The 24595-nt window shown below is 33.7% G+C and overlaps 1 protein-coding gene and 1 non-coding gene across 3 annotated transcripts in view; both read right to left on the bottom strand.

Annotated features, from left to right (window-relative positions):
* Positions 1–1197: 1197 nt before the first annotated feature.
* TRNAS-CGA (transfer RNA serine (anticodon CGA)) lies at positions 1198–1270 on the bottom strand. The gene has a single exon. It is a non-coding gene; the product is annotated as a tRNA-Ser (tRNA).
* A 6889-nt stretch (positions 1271–8159) lies between these two features.
* Positions 8160–24595, bottom strand: part of LOC118203919 (uncharacterized) — a 98769-nt gene continuing 82333 nt past the window's right edge. For both annotated transcript variants that reach the window (XM_035376236.2, XM_035376226.2), the window contains exon 3: positions 8160–9696. In XM_035376236.2, coding sequence (XP_035232127.1) covers positions 9484–9696 — 213 coding nt within the window. In that variant the 3' untranslated portion in view covers positions 8160–9483. The remainder of the gene's footprint in view (positions 9697–24595) is intronic.

The raw sequence follows: 24595 nt of genomic DNA, 5'->3' as shown, positions 1-24595 counted from the left end.
TTACATGGAACAATAGTTGCCAAAGCCGACTCCGCACCGACACTATTACACTTACGAACATTCCTGTTTTCTCCTGGAGTCGAACCCAGGCGCTTCGGTATCGTAGTTGGCTCCCCTAACCACTATACCGTCAGGGAGACCTTAAAATCATTAAAAAGAAAATATAAGCATGCAAAATTTTTAGCATGGTGTATTTAATTATGGCAAAGCACACTAGGGCTATTTGCTTAAGGGGAGGGATGCCTTCGTGGAGGACTTTCTAAGGGGAACTGGCTCGTATACACGTTACACATGGGCGAAAACATTCATGCAGCCAGCCCGTTCGCGGGATTCGAACCTCGGTCCGAACTACCAGTGTTCAACGGCTTTACCACTCGGCCGCTGGTGGGCCTTTAGCATGTAAATCTGGTAAATAATATCTTTGTTTGTTGAGTATGTTTGTGTAACATTTTGTTATGAAATGTGTTGCATTATGTACTGTGTAGCATCATTTGGATTTACTCGGGGGGGATTAGCTTTGTAATTTTGATATGCACGATATTGTGATTCTGTAATTTTACTTATGATTCAATAAAAATGTCCCAAGCTATCGGAGAGGCCCCTGCGCTGTGGTTGGCTGATAGTGGAAACTTCTGCTGAGTTGGCTTTCGAATACCGCATGGTTATTTTGTATACCTGGAAGCCAACTCGGTGGTTTAAGACATAATTGTTAAATATTATTATAACCGCTATCCCATCTGGGCGGCTATAGCATGTGAACAAGTGAAACAATATCTAACTAAATATATTAATTGTTTAAAAATAGTAAAATTACCCTTCAGTTCCTTTCCTCCTTCTCTCTCTTTTCAGTCGCTTAAATTGTCTTCTCAAATCGGCTGAGGAAAAATCTGGTCACTTTGTAGAGTCATTAGGTTATTTCGAAGCAGGAGACTTAAAAAATGAGCAATGCGGTCGCCGAACTCGAACCACGGACCTCTCAATACATGCCGAGCGTGCTGACCACTACACCACGAAGGCATGCTAAGAAGGCGAAATAAATATCTTAAACGCTTCGCCTTTTCAAAGAGCAACAGAAGTTTTAGGAGACCCAATCACCAAAACCTAGTGGTGAAGAATCCTCATTCGCCACCTGTTAGTTCGGGCGCCACTGTAGAGACATTGGATTATTTCGAAGCAGGAGATGTGAAAAACGAGCAATGCTCTCGCCGGGACTCGAACCACGGACTTCTCGAATTCGCGTCGAGCGTGCTGACCACTGCACCACGAAGGCATACTAAGAAGGCGGGAGAAATACCTTATAACTTTTTAACACCTTAACGCATCAATAAAAATTCAGAAAGTAGTATTTCTACAGAAATTTTTTATTATTTATCTTTTTTAACCACTTTCTTTATTTTAAATCAAAACTGCAGTTGGTGTATTTTTTAATATTTATATCGGCGGGGGGGGGCATGTTAAAATAATTTACTCGGGTGCGGTGTTACTCGGTTGAGAGTATTAAAAGGTCAATCTTTTAATTTTTAAGTTTCTTAGTTGAAATAATAAAAATGACAATTAAAAATAAAATATTTTTTATACTTAGCCTTGGGGGGGGGAAAGAATATTTTAATTTTCCGAACATCCGGTTGGGTTGTATAATTCTATTTTGTCGAAATACTCGTATTTGGAATGCAATCCGAATTTCGGAAAAGATTTATTAACCCTGTTCTACACACAATGTGCTTTAATCTATGAAAGCCATAAAATAAAAGTAAATTTGATAAGAAATAAGAAATCTTGTGAAAACAAGAAGATAAATATTGTATAAGGATTTAGTTCCATGTTGTAAAGTATTTTGAACCTTTTAAAATGGTAATAAATGGTAAATATTTGTTATGTCGAAAAATAATAATATTCCCTTAAAGCAAGAGAAGAATTTTGCTTTCGCATAAACTTCTGAGGATTTATCTATTATTTTTAACTAATAGTTAATTTTTACTGCTTTCCGGTCACTTTCTTTTCATCCACACTTTTTCATGCCAATATGTAATTGAGATAGTGAGCGTTTAGTCATATTGAGGGAGAAAGAAGTACTATATAAGCGAAGGTTACTCAAGCTAATTTTAGAGCGTGTTCTGCTTACTTCAGCTCACGTTGTGTCGTGACTTATTAGTCATTTGATTCTGTGGCGTTGAGTGCTTCTAGCCATTAAGCTTGTGTCGCCGGTTTTTATAAATCAGAGCCTTGCTTTATCCTGTGAGTCATTAGGCTAATCTATTACATTTGATTTTACGTACTTACGTTTGGACATTACGTACTTAAGTTTAGCCAGAAATGCAGGCTTGTGTAAGCCCAAGTTGTGTCATTGTTAATTCTTTGTGTTCAGATAAAAGGTTCTTATATCTGACTTTTGTTTTGTTTCACAAGACTTGAAGAAAATTCTTCAGTACCCTTTATAAGGTTTGTAGGTTTATGCTTCCTAAGAATACAAAACTTAACAAACTAAAAAAAATTATGCATAATTGAAAAATATTAAATTCACTCAAATTTTCACTCAGGTTATCAAATTTTTTTTATTTTGTTCCTGAAAACGCTACACTTTTTAAGAGAAACTTACAATTGGAATGTTCGGCAAAAATGTTAAAAAAAAGGCTCCCCTTCTTATTTCTTGTGTATCTGGTTTGATTTGTTTTATGTGATTATGGCAAAGCCTCGAAGGCTACCTGCCTAAGGCGAGGGTTGCCTTCGTGGATGACTTTCTAAGGGAAACTGGCTCGTATACACATTACACGTAGGGAAAATCACGGAAACGCCCATGCAGCCAGCTTGTTCATGGGATACGAACGTCGCACCGAACACTAGTGTTCAGTGACCGCCCGACCCCTTGAGTATCTGGGAAATCTGGGGTAAAATACGTATTATCATAAATAAAAATTTTTATTCATTTCATTCCCCAAACAGTCACATTGTAAAATTTCCTCGTGTATTATTCCCCCCTACTTTTTTTCCTTTTTAGCGCTAGTTTCTGAAAGTTTTAAAAGTTTTCGCTTGAATTTCCCTTCATCTACTGCACATAGTTTTTACCTCTGACGACTAGTTTATCGGTAATTTTTTTTTTATTCCTTTGATTGTTTTTAATTTTATGCAGGGTATTCAATTTGTATTTTCATTTTTTTATGAGCATTTCATCCATTTTGCTTCCTTTTGCATTTATTATCTGAAAACGCATTTAGTTCAGATTCTTCGTTAAGCTGTCCAGACGTGGCAGGTGTTTTCACATTTAAAAAAAATTTCCAAACATGTGATTTCACCTTATTTATATTATTTACGTTCGACCTCATTATAGCCTTATCTGCTGCTGATGTGCTCAATCATCCGAACTCCGAGTCTTTTGTTCGCCTCCCTTCTCCTTCGTTCCTTTGATATCTGTCTTGCAAACTGCGGTCAAAACTCGTTCATGTGAGGTGACCCCGGGGCTTTATAAGATAGCTGAGTCGGAACGCAACATGTGCGGCTTAATTACCGTAGGATATGGGCTCAATATCGTTAGAGAAATAATAATGTGATAGTTACCACTAATTTAGCTACGACTTCTTTTCATTTATTATGCTGTTACTCTAACCGCATTTTTCAGTAATTAAAAATTATTCTATCAGTTTTCTCCTCTGGATTTTCGCACAGTAAAATTAATTAAAAAAGAAGCAAAATATGCAAGGAAAAACGCCAAATCAATGATTCTAATCCCCCCTTTTTTTTAATATAGCTGTCAGACTCTCTGTTACTAAGAGAACTAAATCTGTTACAGCTTTCTGTTGAGGTTGCAGTTGTTATTTAAATTCGTAATAAATTTAAAATATAGCTTTATTATTCGCGATGTATTTCCAATTAAACTATATTATAAATTTTTCTCTTTTTAATGCATCAATTATAGTATCCATTTTAAGCAAAAGCCTATTCTATGAAACTTTTTAACTTTTTCTTTAATTGTAAATTTTTTTATTCTAATAATTTCCTTTGAAAATAAAACATAGACAAAATTTTAAAAATTAAAATCGAAATAGTGATTGATTTTCTTCCCTCCGATTAATAAGCATTAATTGACTTAAATGACAATATAATAATTTTAGTGGACAATTCTAATCTATATTGTTAGATTCTTAAACAAAACGTTCACGCTGGGGTACATTAATGACGTTATGCGATTAGAAGCTGCTGCGAAACTGTCCTCTAGTTTGACTGTTGACGTTAGTTAAGTAAGTCCCAGATTAACTATACTAAGTCTCAGATTACTATAGCTTGATTTCATTAAGTATGTGTAACAGCTTTGTGACTTTCCAGCGTTTTTCTTAGAGTTTCTGACGGGAATTCGATTAACAGATTAAAATGTTTGTGTAGAAAAGAATACCTAGTGCTTAAATTGCGCCGGAGCCCAGCTCCGGTATTTCTCAATTTTTAAGATAAATTACAATTTTAGCCGGAGCGCACCGGAGCCCTAAATAAGATGAGCTCTTGTACTTCTTTTTATAAAACTGAACCGCAATTTAAAGGGGGGGGGAATTAGAATTACTAACGTTTAGGTTTAACAATAAGCAGATCTTGCAATACTCTATTTCCCTGGAAGTACGAACTCAGGAGAACATTCAAATAAAGTCCCCTCACTCACATCCGGAAACCTTTCCCTTTAAGAAGGGTAATAAATTTGGGAGAGTTTGTTTAGGAACGCGTAAATTTCTCGCCATGCCATCGTATTTAGTGTATTGTTATCGATGATTACAGTTAGTTATCCTCGCAGGAAGGAAAATTTGTGTCCTTAAATGTGCGTTAAGTGAAATACTGAAATGAACTGCTCAAGCACGTCCTATAAATCGTCTTCCCACAGTATCCACCAATGGAGGGGAAAGCGTAACCAGCAACTTTACATTCATCCTTAGGAGTCAGATTTAGGACTGATTTTACCCTTGACACACATCTGCTTGATGGCTATAATTATATCAGCAGAGAGCCGCGGTCAAAGAAAACGCTCTCTCTCACCAAGATTTCCCTCATTTTTTGTTTCCACCCACTCATACCCTCATTCTGTTTCGCCCTGGAATTTTCATCAATTATACTTCTTTCTAAATTGAGTATACTTTTCATCAAGTATATTGAATTTTTGTGATGATAAAAGAACTCCCCCCCCCCTACGACCAGAGCTTAAAAACTGGGCCGGAGCCCACCGGATCTCCGGTGCTTCTTAGTTTTTGTAATAAATTATAATTCTAGCCGGAAAATACCGGAGCCCTGAATAAGAAGGCTGCGGCACTTCGTTTATGTAATTGAATAACAATTTTAGTAGAAATTTTATCTCGAAAATTTTATTTTAACAATAAAATTATATTAAAAATCGCTTATTAAAATTCAATTTATCTCTGTACATTTTATTTAATTACTTCAATGAATAATAATTAATTATCTAATAATTGTCAATTAAATTATAATCAATTAATTAAATATTAATTATTGATTGAATAACAATTTATGAACATTAATTAAATAGCCGTTAATTAATTTGATAATAATTAACTATTTAATTTTAAAATTATTAATGGGTTTAATAGTCATTTTATTTATTTATTTACTCTTGTTCTTCTTTGCTGACGGTCTTCCATAAGGCTTCGACACTTCTAATCTTAGAAATTAAGCCTTGAGAATACCATATCTATGAAAGTTTACATCTATAATAATATTCTCTTACAGCAAGAGTATCAGCAATAATATTCACTTACGCATCGCGCATTTTATTCAATTACCATTTTGTTTATAGTCCATATGAAAGATTTAGTATGGTTTGGTTAAGTACTTTTCCCACCATCGGCCAAACGGTAAAATCGCTGAACTCTAGTAGCTCCGACCTGAGTTCGAATCCAGGAGTACTGGTTGGCTGGTTTTCATGTTCTTGCCCATGTGCAACGTGTATAAGAGCCAGTTTCCCTTAGAAAGTCCTCCATGAAGGCATTCCTCCCCTTACGCAGATAACCCTGGTACGCTTTTCCAAAATAAACTAAACCAAATAAAATGAGTTTGTACTTCTTAGATTGCCGAACGAATTATCGTTCTATCTTTATCTTTTAAAATCGAGAATGTTAAAGTAATAATACGTTACGTTTTATTTTCTTAGCAGTAATTCAAAAGCACGTAAAAATGATTCCGACATTGCAGATAACTTGGACTGAACTGAAACTGACGAAAACGTAAATGTGGAAAAGTTTTTAGGCGAAGCGGGTGTAGAAATGTTTTCGTATTCCACAAGTATTCTTCATAAGTGATGATTTGTTATCTTTCCTTCCGAATCCCTCCCGGCAAGGTGAAATAAATACCGCAACCAATATGCTGGTAAATTTTAAGATGCTAAAAAGTCTGTAAAAGGGTATTAGTTTTATTAAACTGACAAAAAATTGATATAAATTCAGTCAATCTTCCTCTTTTAAATTTCTTGAAATCAGTAACACTAGTACATTATCGAATTGATTAACATGGGCAATAATTGGATTTTTCCGCTTAACTTTCAAAAGCGTTGAAAATCGCACCTGCCTGCAAAGTATTAGCTCAGTTGCTAATTAGCACTTCAATTAATAAATTTTATTTCAGTTAACACGTTTTCTTATATTAAAATCTGTCCTATAATCTTACCTTTTCGTTTACTCCATCAGAATACGTAAATAAAAATAATTTTTAAATAGAGGAGCAATCGAAATTAAGAGGGGGAGAATTGGCTAAAATTCCTGTGGTCGTATCTATGTTGATTCTAATGAGTTTCGTTTTTCTTACTGAATATTAGATAATTAATTCCTGAAAATTTACTGAAAGCACAGTAAAGTTTACTTGCTTTTATTTCCGTTTTAATTGCTTATTATTATTTATTTAACAAGTTATGATTTAGACTTTTACTATTACTTTTTTTCCCGTTTCCTCACCAGAATGCAAATCAGTTTAGAGAGTACTTATGTCGAGGGTTTGGATTGTAAGACAGAGAGTATTGTACACGCATTATTTCAGCAATTCTGTACAAATTTCAGTTTTTCTTTTTCCAGCAACTCTAATTCACTTTTCAGTATGCTTATTTCTATTTGTTATACCAAGATGCACTTTATTTTTAAAGATGAAAAATAAAATGTACTTCTCTATTTGTGTTCGAAAAATTTTAATGTGTAAAACTGCAAACAGTGCCAGAGATATTGTAGCTTCTTGGATAAACATGTTTAAGAGAAAAAATTAAAAACTCGTATCATCGAAAAAAACTCTATCGTGAAGAGCAAAATGTAAAAAAATAAATAAATAAATAAATAAATAAAATAATAATAAAAATAAAAAAAAGTAATAAAAAATAAAATAAAAAAAATAAAAAACAAATATTTAAAAAAATAAATCTGAAAGCTCTGAATGCGCCCAAAGGGGCATTTTTTTCAAAACAGCATATCTTTAGAATTTCCCATAGATAGTCTCTCGCGCTGGAGATAAAAATATTTTATACCGCACAGTGCGTTGCCATTTCTCGCTTTGAAATCGTCGAGTTTCTTAATTGAAATTCGTTAAAGTTTAAAAAATAGAAATAGGTAATAAAAAAAATCGAAATTCAAGATTCGGGCTTCCATGTGCCATGTTCGGGTGGAGAACAATGTTATTCACAATTTGATGGCTCTAGGTATTGTTAGTGCTGTTTTTTCACAATGCGAATATATAAATACATTTATACAGATTCTTCATTACTTAATTTCTTTCAATATAATACAGGGCGATAATATTTGGTGGCAGCAATCTGAAAAGTGATACAGCCGTTGATAGTGATTCGACCCAAAAAGCCGTTTCGAGATTAGTAAGCCCTTCTGGGCTAATTATGGAAGTTTCCACAATATTTTTTTTTTCTTTTGCGCGTGATGTCAGGTAATTTCATGACATTTAGCAAAAAAGGGAAATCCTGCTTAAGATTAGATTACTATGTTCGAAAACAACGAGCTAACTGCGCAAATACAAAATACTCTTGTTAAACATAATAATTCATCTATTGTATTTATTAACGGCCAGAAAAACTGGTTTGTTCTAGTTTCTAGTCAGTGACAAAATCATTTTCACTATATCATCAGCACTATATCATTTTCGAGTAATATATAACTGTTTATCTAAGAAGGAAGACAAACAATACATGACTGATAAAAATCTTTATTAAAAACTAGTAAGCAGTACTATTTACAAAATTATCTCACAGGCAGGCAGTTTTACAGAAAATATTGATAAAAACAGACATTCAAAAGAAACATTGTTTTCGTTCAAAATGCTGCCCGGAGCTTTTTCTCTGTACATTCGTAACATAAAAAAATGGAAATATATACTGACAAATACTCTGTACATACATTAAAAATTATACAAATATCTTAGTTTCTCTTTCTTTAGATTCTGAATGATTTCGGAGTTTAAGGTTCTTTTAAACACGAAATATTAAAAAAAAAAAAAAAAAAAAAAAAAAAAAAAAAAAAAAAAAAAAACAGCCTTTTTTTTTTATTCCTTTAAGGAAATCAATTCTCTTTTTATGTAGGTTTATTTTACATAAAATTAATTAAAAATTGTCATATTATATTAAAATTCCAAATTTTGACTTATTAATTTTGAATAAAACATTGCACATTAAATAGCCCCTTTTAAAATTGTTTTCCATGAGCTGAGATTCTTTATGAATTTAAAAAATGTAATTCAAAACTACGATTATTCAAGATTATGAATTTTAATTCAAACTTTGTAACACATTTGCAGGATCTGCTGTGTTATTTTTACCTCTTACGGAATCCGGTCCTTTCTTAAGAACGCATTTTTAATGCAAATTTCAGTGGCTTCTATAAAATACTATAGGAGACACTGATTTTTAACAAATTCATGTTTATGTTCAAAAACATGATTCAGATTCTTAAGGCAGACATTAGAAATCATATCAGTCTGAAAATCAGAACTCAGCTTTCATACAAGAACATAGCAGAAGTGCTTTACCAAGATTAAACGAAATCAGTAATCATAGCAACGCACTTATATTTCCAACGCGCTTCAAAACGATCAGACTAGTATTACACATGCAGAATAGCAAAGAATATGTATAATAATAAGTAAAAATAATTTTCAAACAAAAAAAGGAATAATGATTAAGAATGAGATGTTGAATTCGTATACAGATATTTAAGATACCGACAAAATGAGAAAAGAATTGGTACTTCACAGAATGGTTTACAAAAATTAACCCTAAAACCTCTCTCTATATAAAACAAAACACAAAAATAATCATGAAAATGATATTCATTTACTAAAGCAGTTCATTTTTGTGTTAATAGACTAGATAAATTATTCTGCATTAAGACATCATTCAAAATACGGCAGTTCTTAGAACAAGATGGCACCATTTGCAGGTCACAAAACATCTAAGAATTAGAGTAGTTTTTCACTGCCGAACATTTGGTTTTTTACGAAAATCAGCTGCAAGGAACTTTACCAGCCTTCGAACACGATAGGACTGGACCAGTGAGGGGTCTTGGGTACATTTTTTGTCTTGTTGTAACTTGGACTGAAAGATCTGTTCCAGTATTTAGGATCCACGTAGTAGTCAGGTGAAGAATAAACAGTAGCTGGACTCATGTGAGTGACTCCCATACCGATATAACGACATGTCATCAGAGCTGCTTGGCGAAATCTTTTCCAGCCCTAAAAAATAAAAAATAAGTTACAGAAATATAAAATAAATAAAATTTGAAAGGATTCAGATTTCAACGATTTCTCAAAAGGATTTGGTAAGGTTTTTTACGCTCTCTCTGAGCTGGCAGTCTACTGTTCTGCTGTTGCACTTACTCCTGCTAACCCAATTTTTTTTTGTCTTTTTAATTTTATTATTAAGCATCATTTTGTTTTCTTCGTACTTATGGCATATACAGTTAACAGAAAAATTATAACTGTTGACAAACACTTTTCTATTTTTTTTTTCTCATTCTTTTCTCAGTTCATCACATCAATATTCAATTTTCTAGTAAAATGGCTTGAAAAAAAAAATTTTTTTTTTTTTTTTGTTGTTGTTGTCTTTTTATTATTAAAGTTTTGTTGTGCGTGAACTTTATTTATTAAATATCATGTTCTTCGCACTTACGCCATATGAAATTCTGTTCAACAGCAAAACCAAGAAACATTTAAAAACAGCACATCTTTGGATTTTCCGATGTATACAGTCTCGTTCGCTGGAGATAAAAATGTTTTATTTCGTAGAGTGTTGCCTCTCCTGGTTTTCAAATCGTTGAATATATTACTAAAACTTCATTAAAGTTTTACAAAATATGTAACATAAAACTCAAAATTCAGGCTTTCGAATGCACATGCTCGCGTGGAGGACTACGTTATTCAAAACTGGATTGCTCTAGCTTCCGTCGTTTTTTCACAATGCGAGAAAAATACATACATACATGCAGATTCTTCATTATTTAATTTCTTTAAAAATAGTACAGGGCGATAATATTTGGTGGCAACAATTTGAAAAGTTATATAGCCCATTCTGTCTAACGCCCCTTTGGACTAGTAAATTCTTAAGTAAGAAAACCATTTTACACAACGGAACAAGAAACTGGAGCATTGTACTGGAATTACGCAGAAGGAGATGAGGACAAGATATAATGCAGGCAAATCTTCAAATTTGATTGGCCTCATCCGATTTATTTTTTATTAGATCGGAGTTGTATACACAGCATATCGCTTCAATCAAATGTGCACGGAACACATTATTAGCGCAAGCCGTGCACCTGCGCCGTTTAGAACGTTGAATGTTTATTTTGTAACAAAGATCTGGGGAAGAACAAAGAATTATAGGATTTGTCAGATCTGGAAACAGTGACTCAAGAGAATTAATTAAGAGAATGGGATGATGAAAATAGGGATTAAAGTGAATATTCATTGATGAGTCACAACAGACTTTTGAGTGTGTAAGATAAGGTGTTGATGGCTTCACAGGCCAAGAAACTTGTGTTAGAATTTTCTGAGTAGCATTAGTTAAACTGAGTGAAAAAAATTTTATATGGCTCGCAAAAAAAAAAAAAAAAAAAAAAAAAAAAAAACCCGAATATTTTCCAGGAAAAAATCTAACTCTAGTACCGTTTTAATTAGTCCCACTTTAAATAGTACATTCTATATCTTTCATTCAAAACATCAAAAGATTTCATTTTCATTGCATGCAGATCCATTTTTTAATTTTTCGGGCTTTGCATGAACACTGAATCAATCAGCATGGATAATAGGGATTTAGTGAATGTTTTACATGTTCTCTTAAAGTGTTTTTTTAACATTGTAGAATTTTTAATTCATAAATATCATAACATAAATTATGTATTAAATATGATTGAAGAAAATACTCTTAACTCAATTCTTTGAGTCTAAGATTCCATCCATGTAAGACACGTTAATTAATTTCAGCATTATTATACCAAAAAACTAACTCTAAAAAATAAAATAAATGTAAAAATTGTAGGGTCATTAGATTAATTGGAAGCAGAGAGGATGAAAAATATGCAACCGCTTTCGCCGGGAATCGAACCACGGACCTCTGAATTACCGGCCCAGCGTGCTACCGTTACACCACGAAGGCACGTTAGAGAAGTGGGAGAAATACCTCATAAAAATTACATCTAGCTAATAATAATGTTATTCTTATTTAATTAAAAAACTGAAAAATTCAGTATATTATTAATATGGAAACACACAGGGTTCAAAGACATATCTCCTTTGTAACAACGCTTATATGATGGAAGGGATGTAGAGACATTAAGTATTTTGGAAACAAGAAAGATGAAAAATATGCAACGCCTTCGCCGGGAATCGAACTACGGACATCTGGAATATGCGCCCAGGGTGTAGACTACCATGCCACGAAGGCATGCCAAAATGGCGGAAGAAACACCTTATAGGGGCAGGTGTATTTTAGAGTCGAAGAGAAATGGTACTTTTATAGATTTTCACACATTTTTCTATATTTAGAAGTCCTCAGAAACTTAACACCGTTATAAAAGAAATCATATTTCCCATTTGTGTTTATTTGTCATAATTTTATTTAATTAATTACATTGTGTGCAATTCTATAGAAATACATATGGTTTCTAAAATATTATCACAATGCTGTTATATAAATAATCCTACATCTGATTTTGAAGCATTTATATAGGGAAACCAATATCTCTTTGGGTTTTAGTTACATTAATAAGAGCAGTGCATAAATGGAGAATTTTAATCAGATGCTCAAAATGCAGCTAAAGCTTTCATTTAAATTTTAAATTTTATATGCCAAGGAAATATAATTTAATTTCTCAATTCTTTTCTAATCTCATGTGTTTTTACTTGGAGGCCATATGTTAGCGGTTTTTGTTTGAATTATAACAATCAATAAAAAACATTATAAATTCAATCAATGATAATTTCTATTTAACCTTCTGAGCGTTACGACAGGCTTTATCCGGTTATCAGAATTTTGGCTACTTGGCATATATTGGCTTATAATTTAAGATATTTCGCTTTCTTACTTTCTTTGATAATGTATAAATATCGTGTTAATGAATGTAAGTTTATGAAAATATGGACTAAAATAAGTAATTGTACAAAATTAATCACTTTAACAATAATCATGTGAGTGATGCAGTGTATTTGCAGTCAAAAGTGAGTAACCTTAAGAACTCGTTAACGAATAATCGCTTAAGTTCGTGTGACAAGAAACAACAAGATGGAAGGGTAACTAACCCTTTATTATTCCAATAAGATTTAACAGAACTCCGTCTTGGAGTGTAAAATTAAAGCCGACACTTGGGCTTGAACTTAAGAGACTAAAAAATAAACTAAAACTTAGATTAACTAAAGAGATATAGCCGAAGCTATCAAGATTCTAATCGAGTTGGCCCCTTAACTCTATTTGACTACGAAGCTTACCAAGGGCCTGAGTACGGCCGAGCGTAATAACAGCTTTGAGAGAGAGTAGGCAAAAAGGAAGACGCGCGCAAATCAGAAACTCTGATTCTAATTCAGCACTTAGAACTTCGCGTTTAAATACCGCTCTTCCTCATTAAGTATTCAGACGTGATTCTAAAACTACGTTCTGGCCAGAAGTCGTAAGTTGAAGTTAAAGTTAAAGATTTGATAGGAAAAAAGTTTAACTCAGAATTAAAAACTGTTAATAAAATTAAAATAACCTTACAATCACTCTTTCATTAGGTAATACAATACTCTATTAACCCTTTGCTCTCAAGAACTGACTCTCGGTCAACACTTGAGTTGATGCGGTAACTCGAGAGATGACTCTCGATCACTACTTGGTTTGACGCAGTAGTTCGAGAGTTGACTCTCAATAGCTAGGTTTGACAGCTAGGTCTTGTCACAGCTGGTTTTGACGCGATAAATCGAACGGTAACGATGTTTATTTGGGTTTGGTTTGGGAAATATCACTTCATGAGTGTATTCAACAAGTACATGCGTATAAAACAACTTTAATCTTAAATAAATGTTTTAGATTTAGTGTTGCATGTGCGTCTTCGACGTTACGTCGAACTCGACAGACGTGGCAATAGGAATATTATTTTCAAAATGACGGAGCCTAATAAATATGGAATACGATGAAGGAATCAGTTGAAGTGAAGATGAATTCGACTTTTCGTTGATGAAGAACGATATTGCGTCTATACATAGACTACTTGCATCAAAGATGTCTACGCATTGACTACAGAGGAGAAAACCGGTGATGAAGATAGCGATGAAGTAAAAAGTGTAAGAAGACGAATACTCAGGGTAACAGATAGTGAATGTGAAAGCCGAAGTGATTCCGCAGAAGAAACAGAAAATTTACAATCGAAAACGTGCACAGAATCCGAAGAAATACCTCAAAGAACGCCGTTTGTATTTAGCTAAAGAGCCGCAGAACCGCAACTACCGTAAGACATGAAGGAACCATTAGATTTCTTTAAACTGTAAGTGAAATCATTTTAAATTAGCTGCAAGAAATTCGCCAACTATGAAGAAAACCATTTCGAGTTGCTCCTTCGCCCGAGCGAAAAAGGCCTCGAAAGCAAAGAGTTAAATTTTTACATCACATACTAGAGCTTTTAAACCTATCGTATTTAACTAACTTCTTTTTAAAATTTTATTTGTTTATTTACAACATGTAATTTGTTTATTTACAACATGTAAAGTGCTCATAGAATCTCCCAGTGAAAATGAGGAACAAAGTCAACCAGGGCTACAAGGGCAAAATAATGGTTGTTAAGAGGATCTGGTAACCTGTGATAATTGGATCTGGTAACCTGTGATAATTGGTGAAACTCTATGAAAATACTGGTTTTTCGATTTTTTGCTAAAAATATGCTTTAATATCTTTGCTACATTGAAATGTATAGTTGAAATAACGACGATAACAAATGGTATAAAAAGACTATTAAACATCTGCACAGTTTTTGCCAAGACCATCTCAATGTTTAGTTACCTTGTCTTCTTAATTGGCTCATTTATTTATTCAGACTCGGTGTAGAAGAACGGAAACGTAATTAGCGGTGACTGTAACTATTTGCAAACTCTGTTTACGTGTATGGTCGTTTGATTTTGAATACTAAGTAAAGTTTGACTAAAATAACTTTTTTGCATTTTTCACTTTGAAACTTCCAGTCTGTTTTTTTCCCTTTTACTCAGCTCATACATTTATATGTCCAGTTAAAATTCATATGAATCGTCAGGAAAAGAAATTGCGTGATATAGACATGAAAAGAAAACAATGGCTTAAAGAAAATTATTAAGGTCCTTAATTATAGCATAGTTAAAAATCGTGCTGAAACAAATATCAGACTTGCCATTAATCAAAATGCTTTTAGATTAATTAGAAAGGCAATATATAACGAGAACGAGTAGCTAAAAATCAGAAGGAATCGCGTATGCTTCTGGGCAGTTTTGAATAAAAAGATTCCATGTTTGTTCAAATTCCAGACCCCACATTTAAAAAAAAATGAAATTAAAAAAAAAAAAAAAAAAAAATCTGAAATGTTTCAGATTTTAAATTACGTCCAAAGGGGCGTTTTTTAACATTTTGTGTGTTACCTTTCTTTATTAAATATCATGTTCCTCGCACTTAAACCATAAGATCCAGTGCAACAGCAATATCGCAAAATAGTTTTAAAACGAGCATATCTTTAGAATTTCCGATACAGAGACTCACGCGCTGGAGATAAAAATGTTTTTTCTGCACAACGTTGCCATTGCTCGCTTTGAAATCCTTGAGGTTGTTAATCAAAAATTCGTCTTAATTAATTAAGTTTTAAAAAATAGGAAATCGATCATAAAACAAATTTCAAATTTCAAATTTGGTCTTCCACATGCTCATATTCGTTGGAGGATTACGTTATTCAAAATTCGATGACTCTATGTACCGTTATTTTATGACAATGTGAGAAATATACATACATTTACGCAAATTTTCATTATTTAATTTCTTCAAATATAATGCAGGACTCTAACATTTTGTGGCAACAGTTTGAAAAGTGAACCGACATTTATGAGTCCGACGCAAAATGCCAAAACGAAACTAATAGTCCTTCGGGATTCAAATCCCTTTAGACTAACAAGTTAATGATATTGATATTAATTACACATGAGTTAGCAGAATCATGATAAATGACTACATATTTAAAATTCTTTGTCGCATGTGTTACAGAATAAAGGATGTAAAGAATTTTTACATTTAACGGTTTTTATTGAAACATTTCTTATCAGATAAAACGTCATAATTTCACTTTATATTCACAAATTGTATAGTAATTAATAGGTTTAATTTTAGAAACATATATTTTGAAGTTAAGTAAACACAATGTTTAAAAAAATTGGAAATGTTTTAGTAATCATTTTAAGAGTTTACATGTTTGAAACTGCATTTTCTCAGTTTGCAATTTTTCGATCAATTGTTTTATTTGCAATCCTAAAACTTAGAGAAATGGTAACAAATTGTTCGGTTCTTTTGTTGAGTTTATTATTATCTATTTAATAAAATCAAGTATGCATTTTTGAGTTTATTAAAAAATTATAAAATTTAAAATGTAATAATTTTATATCATTTTTATTTTTTTACACACACACACACACACACATACACACACACACACACACACACATATATATATATATATATATATATATATATATATTAATTATTTTCTCTCTTGAAAGCTAATTCATTAATCTCAAAATCAACCACTGAAATTATGAAGAACATTGTAACAAACATAATAAAAAAACTTTAAAGTAGAAACATTGAAAATTGTAGGACACAAATATTTTAGCTGTTGTTTCCAAATAATTTAAATTTAAATAAAAACTGCCAGCTGAAAGATTTTATTTTTCTTTTTATAATCAAACTGCCTAACAACAGCATTTAATAATATTTATAAAAAATAAATTAAAGTACTTTAATAAATTTTAAAATAATCATTCAACATGTACTGAGACGCCTTAAACGCATAGCACGAAAGCATTCGCATTTCAACGCTTTCTAACCAAGGTAAGATGGAAGGGCGATATCTATAGTACATAAGAGAAAGATAAACACGCTTTAGTTTAGCCAAGCGAGAGTGATTGTATTAGGATATTAGAGATACACAAGACCAGAAGTAAACACTCCTTAAGGCAATGAAGCGAGAATGGTTGCGTCATCACTATCAGAGATTACTTAAACGATAGATAATTTCTACATCACTAACTCACAAGTCTAGAAAGGACAAGATATATGTTGAGGTTTAACCAAGGGCAATACCTGCAAAAAAATGAAACGTGCTTTGAAGTTTCCAAGTTTGAGTTATGACATCAGGGTCGTCGGATATTCCAGAAGGATAGTCAACCGTGCTTTCAACTTAACCAAGTGTGAATTGTTAGCTCGGGAACAAAATTAATTAAACTGCTAAGGAACAGTTAAAAATAAAATGGGAGCATTAACACAATGCAAATTTCGAATTTCTGCGTTAATATACGACTCATATCAGTTATATTGTGAAACTGTGGATTGTAAATAGCTGTACAGTGGTACATCGATATAGGTCTTGTTTGGACGCGAAAAGTTTTCTTTAGAATATGACTCGTGTTCAGTGACTCACGACTGAAAACATTATACTTATTTACCACTTTCGTGGCAATGCCTGGACTACTCATAAGCGTCAGTACGCCTATTCCTAATATTCCTATTCCTAATATAAAGTAAACAACCGGCACTAAAACTCTGAACTTTCAACAGACTTCGTGTATTTTCGCGTAATGTTTTTGTAAATTCATTTAACAACGAGTTTTAGAAAATTTAATGAGAAGAGAAAAAAATAACGAAGAAAATTGATAGGATCACGATGGAAGTGAACAAAAAGGAGACTTCTGAAAAATATCACAATGACGTGCATGTTCGGGACTTGGATTGCATAGCAAGTACGATAGTGTCTACGATTGTGAAAAACAAAGGCGCTGACGTCGCGAAGAGGGGTGATTGCCAATAAAAAAATCAGAAACGTTAGAGCATACTGAAAAATTGCTTTTGATCTGGGTATCAACAAAACATTTAAGTACAGTATCATGTGTAGTGCTTCATTTATGTACAGTGGATATTTCACTCACTGCATTTGTATTTCAGAACTAAGAAATGTTATAAAAATAGCAGTAAGATTTTTTTAGAAGACCCAATTAATTATTTTCACTTTATTTCTTATTGGAAAATTTCGTTTGGTGCACGTACAAGAACATGGTATGGATTAATGACGTATGCCACTGTATATTTAATTAGCTACAAGGAAATTAATCCAACTTTAAATAAATAAATAGTTTGGGATATATTTCATTGGCATGGAATAAATTCTTATTATAAAATGCAAAAGTAACAAAACATCGCCTATGAGTAAAATACGAATAACGCTTTTAAAAAACTGGTGCGAAAAAATTAGCAACAAAATTATTAATATCTATACGATTGAACAATTATACTTATTATAATTATAATTATAATTATTACTAATTATACTTTTTTTCAGTTTTTAGAGGTAAATGCATGCTTTAGAGTTGAGTAGGGTCCAACTAAAACAATATGTCATTGAAACACATAATCAGTTTTACCCCAGAGGACAATCTAATCATCAGTCTGGTCATCAATTCACTTTCATGTTTTGGAAATACTAAGTCTTTGATTAGATTTTAATTTGAACTTTTTTTTTTGGGCTCTCTAGCAGCTAATGATGTGAAAAAGTTCGGATCTTGAGATGTGAAAGACCACCCCTATTCTCTATATCATGTTCATTGCATGTATCCAAGCTGAAATATCTTAGGGGCTCTGATGAGTACATCAAAACCGTGTGGAATATTATGTTTGGTTAAGAGTGGATCCAAATGCTCTCTTTTCCTTTAGTATATCCTTTCCAAATAGCCTGTATAAATAAAAGGTCAGTAGATTCTGGCTACATCATGGGCATTTCGAACATCATATAGTGACCTTTATCATGTGAACATGCATGAAAGGTAGAGGTACGCGTGAGGTCTCGTCTCCAACTTTGCATTAAAAGTATAAGAAGTAAGCTTTGCTTGTTTAAAGAGTAATGGCACGTTTTCTAATCTTACATGTAACTTCCCCACCGAGGCAGCAAATAATTTTTGCCTTATTAATGTACGTACGCGACATGTGTTTCGTTAGCACTTCAGCTCAAAAATTTTAGCACAAATACAAGCAAAAGTCCTACCCGCGACCCCAAAATGTCAAGTAACACAACGGTTTTTGGACTAGTGCTTACAGACGATCAACTGCATAAACTCTAAGTTCGGAGAACGACGCAGAGAAATGCTATGAAATATTAGGCTGCATAACCATCAGCATTTTTAATGTTACAGAAAAAATCTCCCTTTCGTTGCGTTTGTTTTGAAAAGGCGAAATATTCTTGAACTTTCAGAACTTTTCAATGTTTCTATTTTAATGCTGCACAGCAGCCGAAACATTTATTCTGTTGTAATTTTCATCCTTGAGGAACGGCGTTGTTTTGGTTCTGCCGATAAAAATGCATTACTCATATATTTTTGTTTTAAACTTAAAATAAAATCAGTAGTGTAACTAAGCTGGGGGTGTGTCTCCAGCAAGAGGTAATATTTTTGCTCTTTGCGTTTTGTTTTCCATACTTAGCGTTGATTTTGTTTGCTTTAAATGACTGCGCCAACCTGCGTGGCGGAGATAGATTGCGAGTGAATGTTTGTGATTATGGCAAAGCCTCGAGGGCTATCTGTCTAAGGGGAGGGATGCCTTCGTAGAGGACTTTCTAAGGGAAACTGGCTCATATATACGTTACACATGGCGAAAACCACGAAACCGCCCATGCAGCCAGCCCATTCGCGGGATTCGAACCTCGGCCGAACTACCAGTGTTCAGCGACTACCAGTGTTCAGTCGACCGAACTACCAACGTTCGGCCGCTGGTGGGCCGGAGATAGATTGCGAAATCACCACTATTAATCTTATCGAGTGATTACTTTGTTCATATTTCCACAAATGCTGCGACGCTACAGTAATTCCTTACATAGTCAGATTGTGATAGACAAGCAGTCGAATCTTTGTAATGTCATTTTCGTAATCAGTATCTCTAAATTAGTAAAGGTTGGGCACTTTTATAACAGAATGCGTGTAGAACAGTGTAATCCCCTTTACGAAAACAAACGGTATTGTGGGGCTTTACTTGATCTGCTAGTATTAAGTCCAAAAACTCTAACAGACGTGAAGCGAGCCATCGTTATGCTTGAAACAATTCCAGAGTCATGAGAAGATTTAAATAACCTTTTTATCTAAACAGGGTTTAGAACACAAAGGCACCCTCTTGGGCAACAATATCAGCCATAGCTCGTAGTGACGCAATTATGATGCTTATAGTGATGCAGTAAATAGAACAGTCAAATTTAAGTGAAACTTTAAACACTAGTCAGAGACTAAACAATTACATATTACTAGTGCTGTCTCAGTAACTTTCCCGAAGCGACAGAAATTACATGTGGCAGCGATAGAAAGCAGGGCCGAATAATTACAACTATCAGAGCTGGCAGGAAACTAACGCGTAGAGCGCACGCGAAGCCAGAAACACGCTCTGTCTTAAAATTCAAAAACTTCAGTTTAAATACTGGCAAACTCGTTGGCATTCTGGTGAGGAATGCGGAAATGAAAAGTTACAGGGAAGCCAGAAATCTTAATAACTGATAAATTTAAAGTAATAACTTTACAGCATTAATATTAGAAAAAAATAAAAAGAATTCTTAGCTCGTTGACCTAGCTTTACTCGTCTGGATGGGATACTTCATTATTAAGCTAAGTTATTAATAAATTAGTTATTTACATATATACATCCAGCTAGGAATTGTCGTACAGCCATTACATTCGTTCGCGCTCTTCTCTCTCTGACACTTCTTAATTTTTGCGCCCTCTAACGGGCGGTTTTTCTTACAACGCCAACTGTCGACCCTTACGGAACTTAACTGTCTATTTAAGAAGCAATTAATTTAAAAAATAATAATGATACACGCATTCTCAGCTCTGCTAATATTATAGTAACAGTTGTGCTGTCATTACGCGTACAAAAGCGTGAGCTCAGAAACGCATCAAGTTGGAACATAACAAATTACTAATAGTTTGTCCAAAAATGCATCTCTGATACACCATTGACATGATGCCTTTCATTCGAAAAATGTCATACCATCTCAACACATAATGCTTAAACTGGGACCTTATGATGCTGCGCTATATAGCCTTTCAAATACCTTTCACCCAACCGTAGCGACTAAAGAAGGTCCGGTTTTCAAAAAGGACAGAGATTTTACTAAATTCGTCCGAAAAGAATGTCTTCCCTCCCCCCGAGTCAGTAATCCTATACTTTTGTATTTTGTACCACTGCAGTTGCTGACGACTACGGTATAAGGTCAAAGAAAGTCTCAGTAACGGTCGCCATAAACCTTCAATCGTCAATGAGCAGTGCGGAAAACAGCGCATGATGCATCATTATTCTCCATTGTTTGACAACGTTAGGGATGTTGCGGTACGATTCATCTCCGCCATGTACACCTACTGTCTTTCTTCCTATTCTGGTGCAGCGTTTAATGCCAGAGATCCCTCTTGATGCATCGAATCTTCCTCCGTCCATTATTTCACTACTTGCAAAACTATACTGGTGTTGGCCTACAACGAGTAGAAAGCTCATGGTATGGAGAAAGTACCTTCTTTCAATCCAACAGTTGATCCTTTTTTTTCAAAGATTGTCATAGTATCTCATTTTGTGCGGAGGCTTGTTTCGTACATTTGCTAAACAATATTAATCAAATTTCCTGATGCTAGAGATTTGCGTTTTGCAATCATCTTATATACTCACTAAATCTGTTTTTATTTGAATTCACATTTGCGTTCCGCAAATGTGAACTAACTAAATGTGAACTACTTAAAATGCAGCTGAATTTGTAATAATCTGCGTTTCGAATGACAAATAACACATATTGCTGAATTGTTGGTCTGGCAAATCTTTCTTGGAGCTGTAATTTCAATAATAGCCTACATAAATATGACAATACACGTATGCAAATGCACTATAATAAATATTTTACAATTTCTATATTTCAAAAAAAAATGTTATACACCTTTATCCCCAGAATAATACGAATACGTTATCCAAGAAAGAGCCAGCATTTTTTTCGAATGACTGAAATTTGGACAAAGAAGATTTTATATGATATGATATGAATATAAGACATAAAATATCTTTGCATAGCTTTGAACTTCAGTTTATTACAGTCGACTACGTACAGCAATAAATCCTTGCAATCACGTGATCAAAGTTCAACAACATCAAAATATCAACAACGTTTATTTAAAGAATAACCTAGTGGCCTTCCACTGTTATCAAAAGAAGGACAGCTACTTTCATCTAGAGGAGGACATTCTAACTTTTCTCATTACTTTCACTTTCTCATGAATTGCTCAAAATATAATGTTTATTTCTTTATTTTCTCAGTTTATCTGCACATTTGTAGAATACGAAATTACTTCTTTATTTTCTCAGAAATAAATATTTCTTTATTTTCTCAGAATACGAAATTATTTCTTTATTTTTCTATTAAAATTTTGCTCTTGGCAAACATGTTTCGAAATTTAACAATAAAATAAAAACATTATCTTTGGAAAGTAAAACCTGCAGTTAAAGCACAAGCATATCAAAGAATTCTTCAAGTGGCAATTTTATCACTTTTGGGAGTTTGACCTGACTGCTAAGGTAGTAAAATGTTTCAAGGTTTTAATAGTTCCATCCAATTAAGTGCTTAATAACTAGTTGTAGTTTAGTAACAAGTTGACTGAGAACAATTTTCATTGTGTTTCCCTCCACGCATAAATAATCTTACAATAACGTTGCATGACGAACAATAATATGTGACATAGTATATATCCTAAAGAAATGGATCCAAGTTTTTAAAATCATATGGCTTTTATACAGATTTGATATCAATAATTACTAATTATATTGTATTCAAGTATTTTTTCTTAAGGGAAAAGAAGATATAGCAGGACTCACATTTTATATAGCTATTTATAAAACATAACTATAGCAGTTGTTAATAAGGAATATTATTTTTTAGAATAGTTGCACTACATTTCCAAACGCACTTATAGATCAGCGAGAAACAATAGCGAATAGCAAGTGAGAGTGAAAGCTGGGGGGATACCAGAACTTCACTATGAGATTTTACAAAACCTGGTCCCTACCGCCCATTAGTGGGAGATTTAACCTTTAATGGTGGTCGATAGAGGCTTTTGTCCATCCAATGATGAAAGTCCGTTCTCCTGCACTCAGCTCTCTCTTGTTTTCGTATATTTATAAGGCTTTGCCACTTCTCTTAAACATGCGCAGTGACTATTGCACGCATAATGGGATTATCACATCTTAACAAAGCGTGAGGCTAGAAGAAATTTTTTCGAGAAACGAACTTTTCCTTTGACATAATTTTCTGCCTGTTATAAATATAAAAAAGTATAAATTAAATGGATAAGTTTAGCTGTATGTATGTTTTTACTAAGCCTCCACTCAAAAAAATTACTTTGCATTTGTGCTAAGTAAAGCTACTGTGAAACCGGTGAGTAGGAAGAAAGTTTTACTGTCCACAAAATGGGCGGTAGGTATAAAAAGGTTGATTACCCCTAGTTTAGAGGAAAGACCCTTCCAGAGGTCTCGTGAGCACCTTTTTGGACAAAACTTTTAAGTCTTGGGTGGTACTGGATGTTTAAACTGGAGATTTAACAGATGAGACCGCATTCCGCACGTCTGCTATTTTTAAGGGGCAGAAGGCTGTTATATTTGATTATTACTCAGAGTACATTGTGATTTACAGAAGAGCCTCCGTTGGCATTAATTAATTTAAATAAAATAAGATACCTTAAATTATAACTATATGAAAAATGACAGAATGCAATTTCCTTATTGGGATTTGGTTTTGGTGATTGAAGGAACATGATAAGTGGGGAGGGGTAATTACAGGGATTGATGTTTCTGTTTTGTAGAAATGCCTGTCGTGCTTTGGAGATGCACAGAAATCATAGTACCTTAGTCTTGGTATAGAGCTCTTGGGTTCTGATTCACTCAGCAGCTTTTAAATTCATTAATCAGTTCATATTTAACTGAAGCCATATTTGAACCCATTTGATTATTTGAGGTTCATAGGTTCAGTTCTTGTTGCTTTGCTAGGAGGTGTCTCATGGCTCTGTGGTAATGGGAGAAGTTTGACAAATTTCTGTTTCATATGAGTTAATTTTAAGTATTTTTATCTTATGGTTGAAGTTGCATTTGCAATTAGAAGATGTTTGAATGCTGGGGTGATTGAAGGCGATGGTGTAGGTTGAGAAAATGAGAGTCTTGAGTTAGTTGACAGCTGAAGGCAAAGTGATTGACGTCTCTACGATCTCCGCATTAGCATATATCTGTTATTATTTTTTCTCTTTTAAGAAAATATTCAGGGAACAGTCCGTGTCCTGTCAAGTACTGAGTGAGGTAGGACTGGGCACTTCTTATTGTGCTGATTTTTCGGTAAAAGCTGTAGACTTTCCATCCTATGATGACATTTTCCCAATTCTTCTGCCAGATATCGTGAATAGCCAATAGCGAAGAACTCTTCACAATAACACATGCGTTGTTGCTAACACTCTCAAGTTATTGATTTTACTAGTTATTTTCTGGTGTTTCTGGGGCCCACCAACGGCCCAAGCGGTACTGGTAGTTCGACCTGGTTTCGATTCCAGGCGAATGTGCTGGCTGCATGGGTGTTTTCGTGATTTTCCCCATGTGAAACGTGGATGCAAGCCAGCTTCTTTCAGAAAGCCCTCCACGAGGACATCCCTTCCCTTAGACTGATAGCCCTCGTCTGCTTTGCCATAATCAAATAAACCAATCTGGTACTTCTCGCACGTGATTTACATTTGCATAACCTTCTCGTCTAAGGCAAATACGTATATCAGAGGACATTTTCAAGCAGTAGACGACAACTTTCCCACGCCAAATAATCTTCAGACGAAAACCTTTTAGTTA

This window comes from Stegodyphus dumicola, chromosome 12 (assembly GCF_044657685.1).
Source record: "Stegodyphus dumicola isolate Sdum_Otavi_A_Nest chromosome 12, ASM4465768v1".
Lineage (NCBI taxonomy): Eukaryota > Metazoa > Arthropoda > Arachnida > Araneae > Eresidae > Stegodyphus > Stegodyphus dumicola.
The sequence above is the reverse complement of the archived record's forward strand: the minus strand, read 5'-3'. Positions and strand labels throughout refer to the sequence as shown.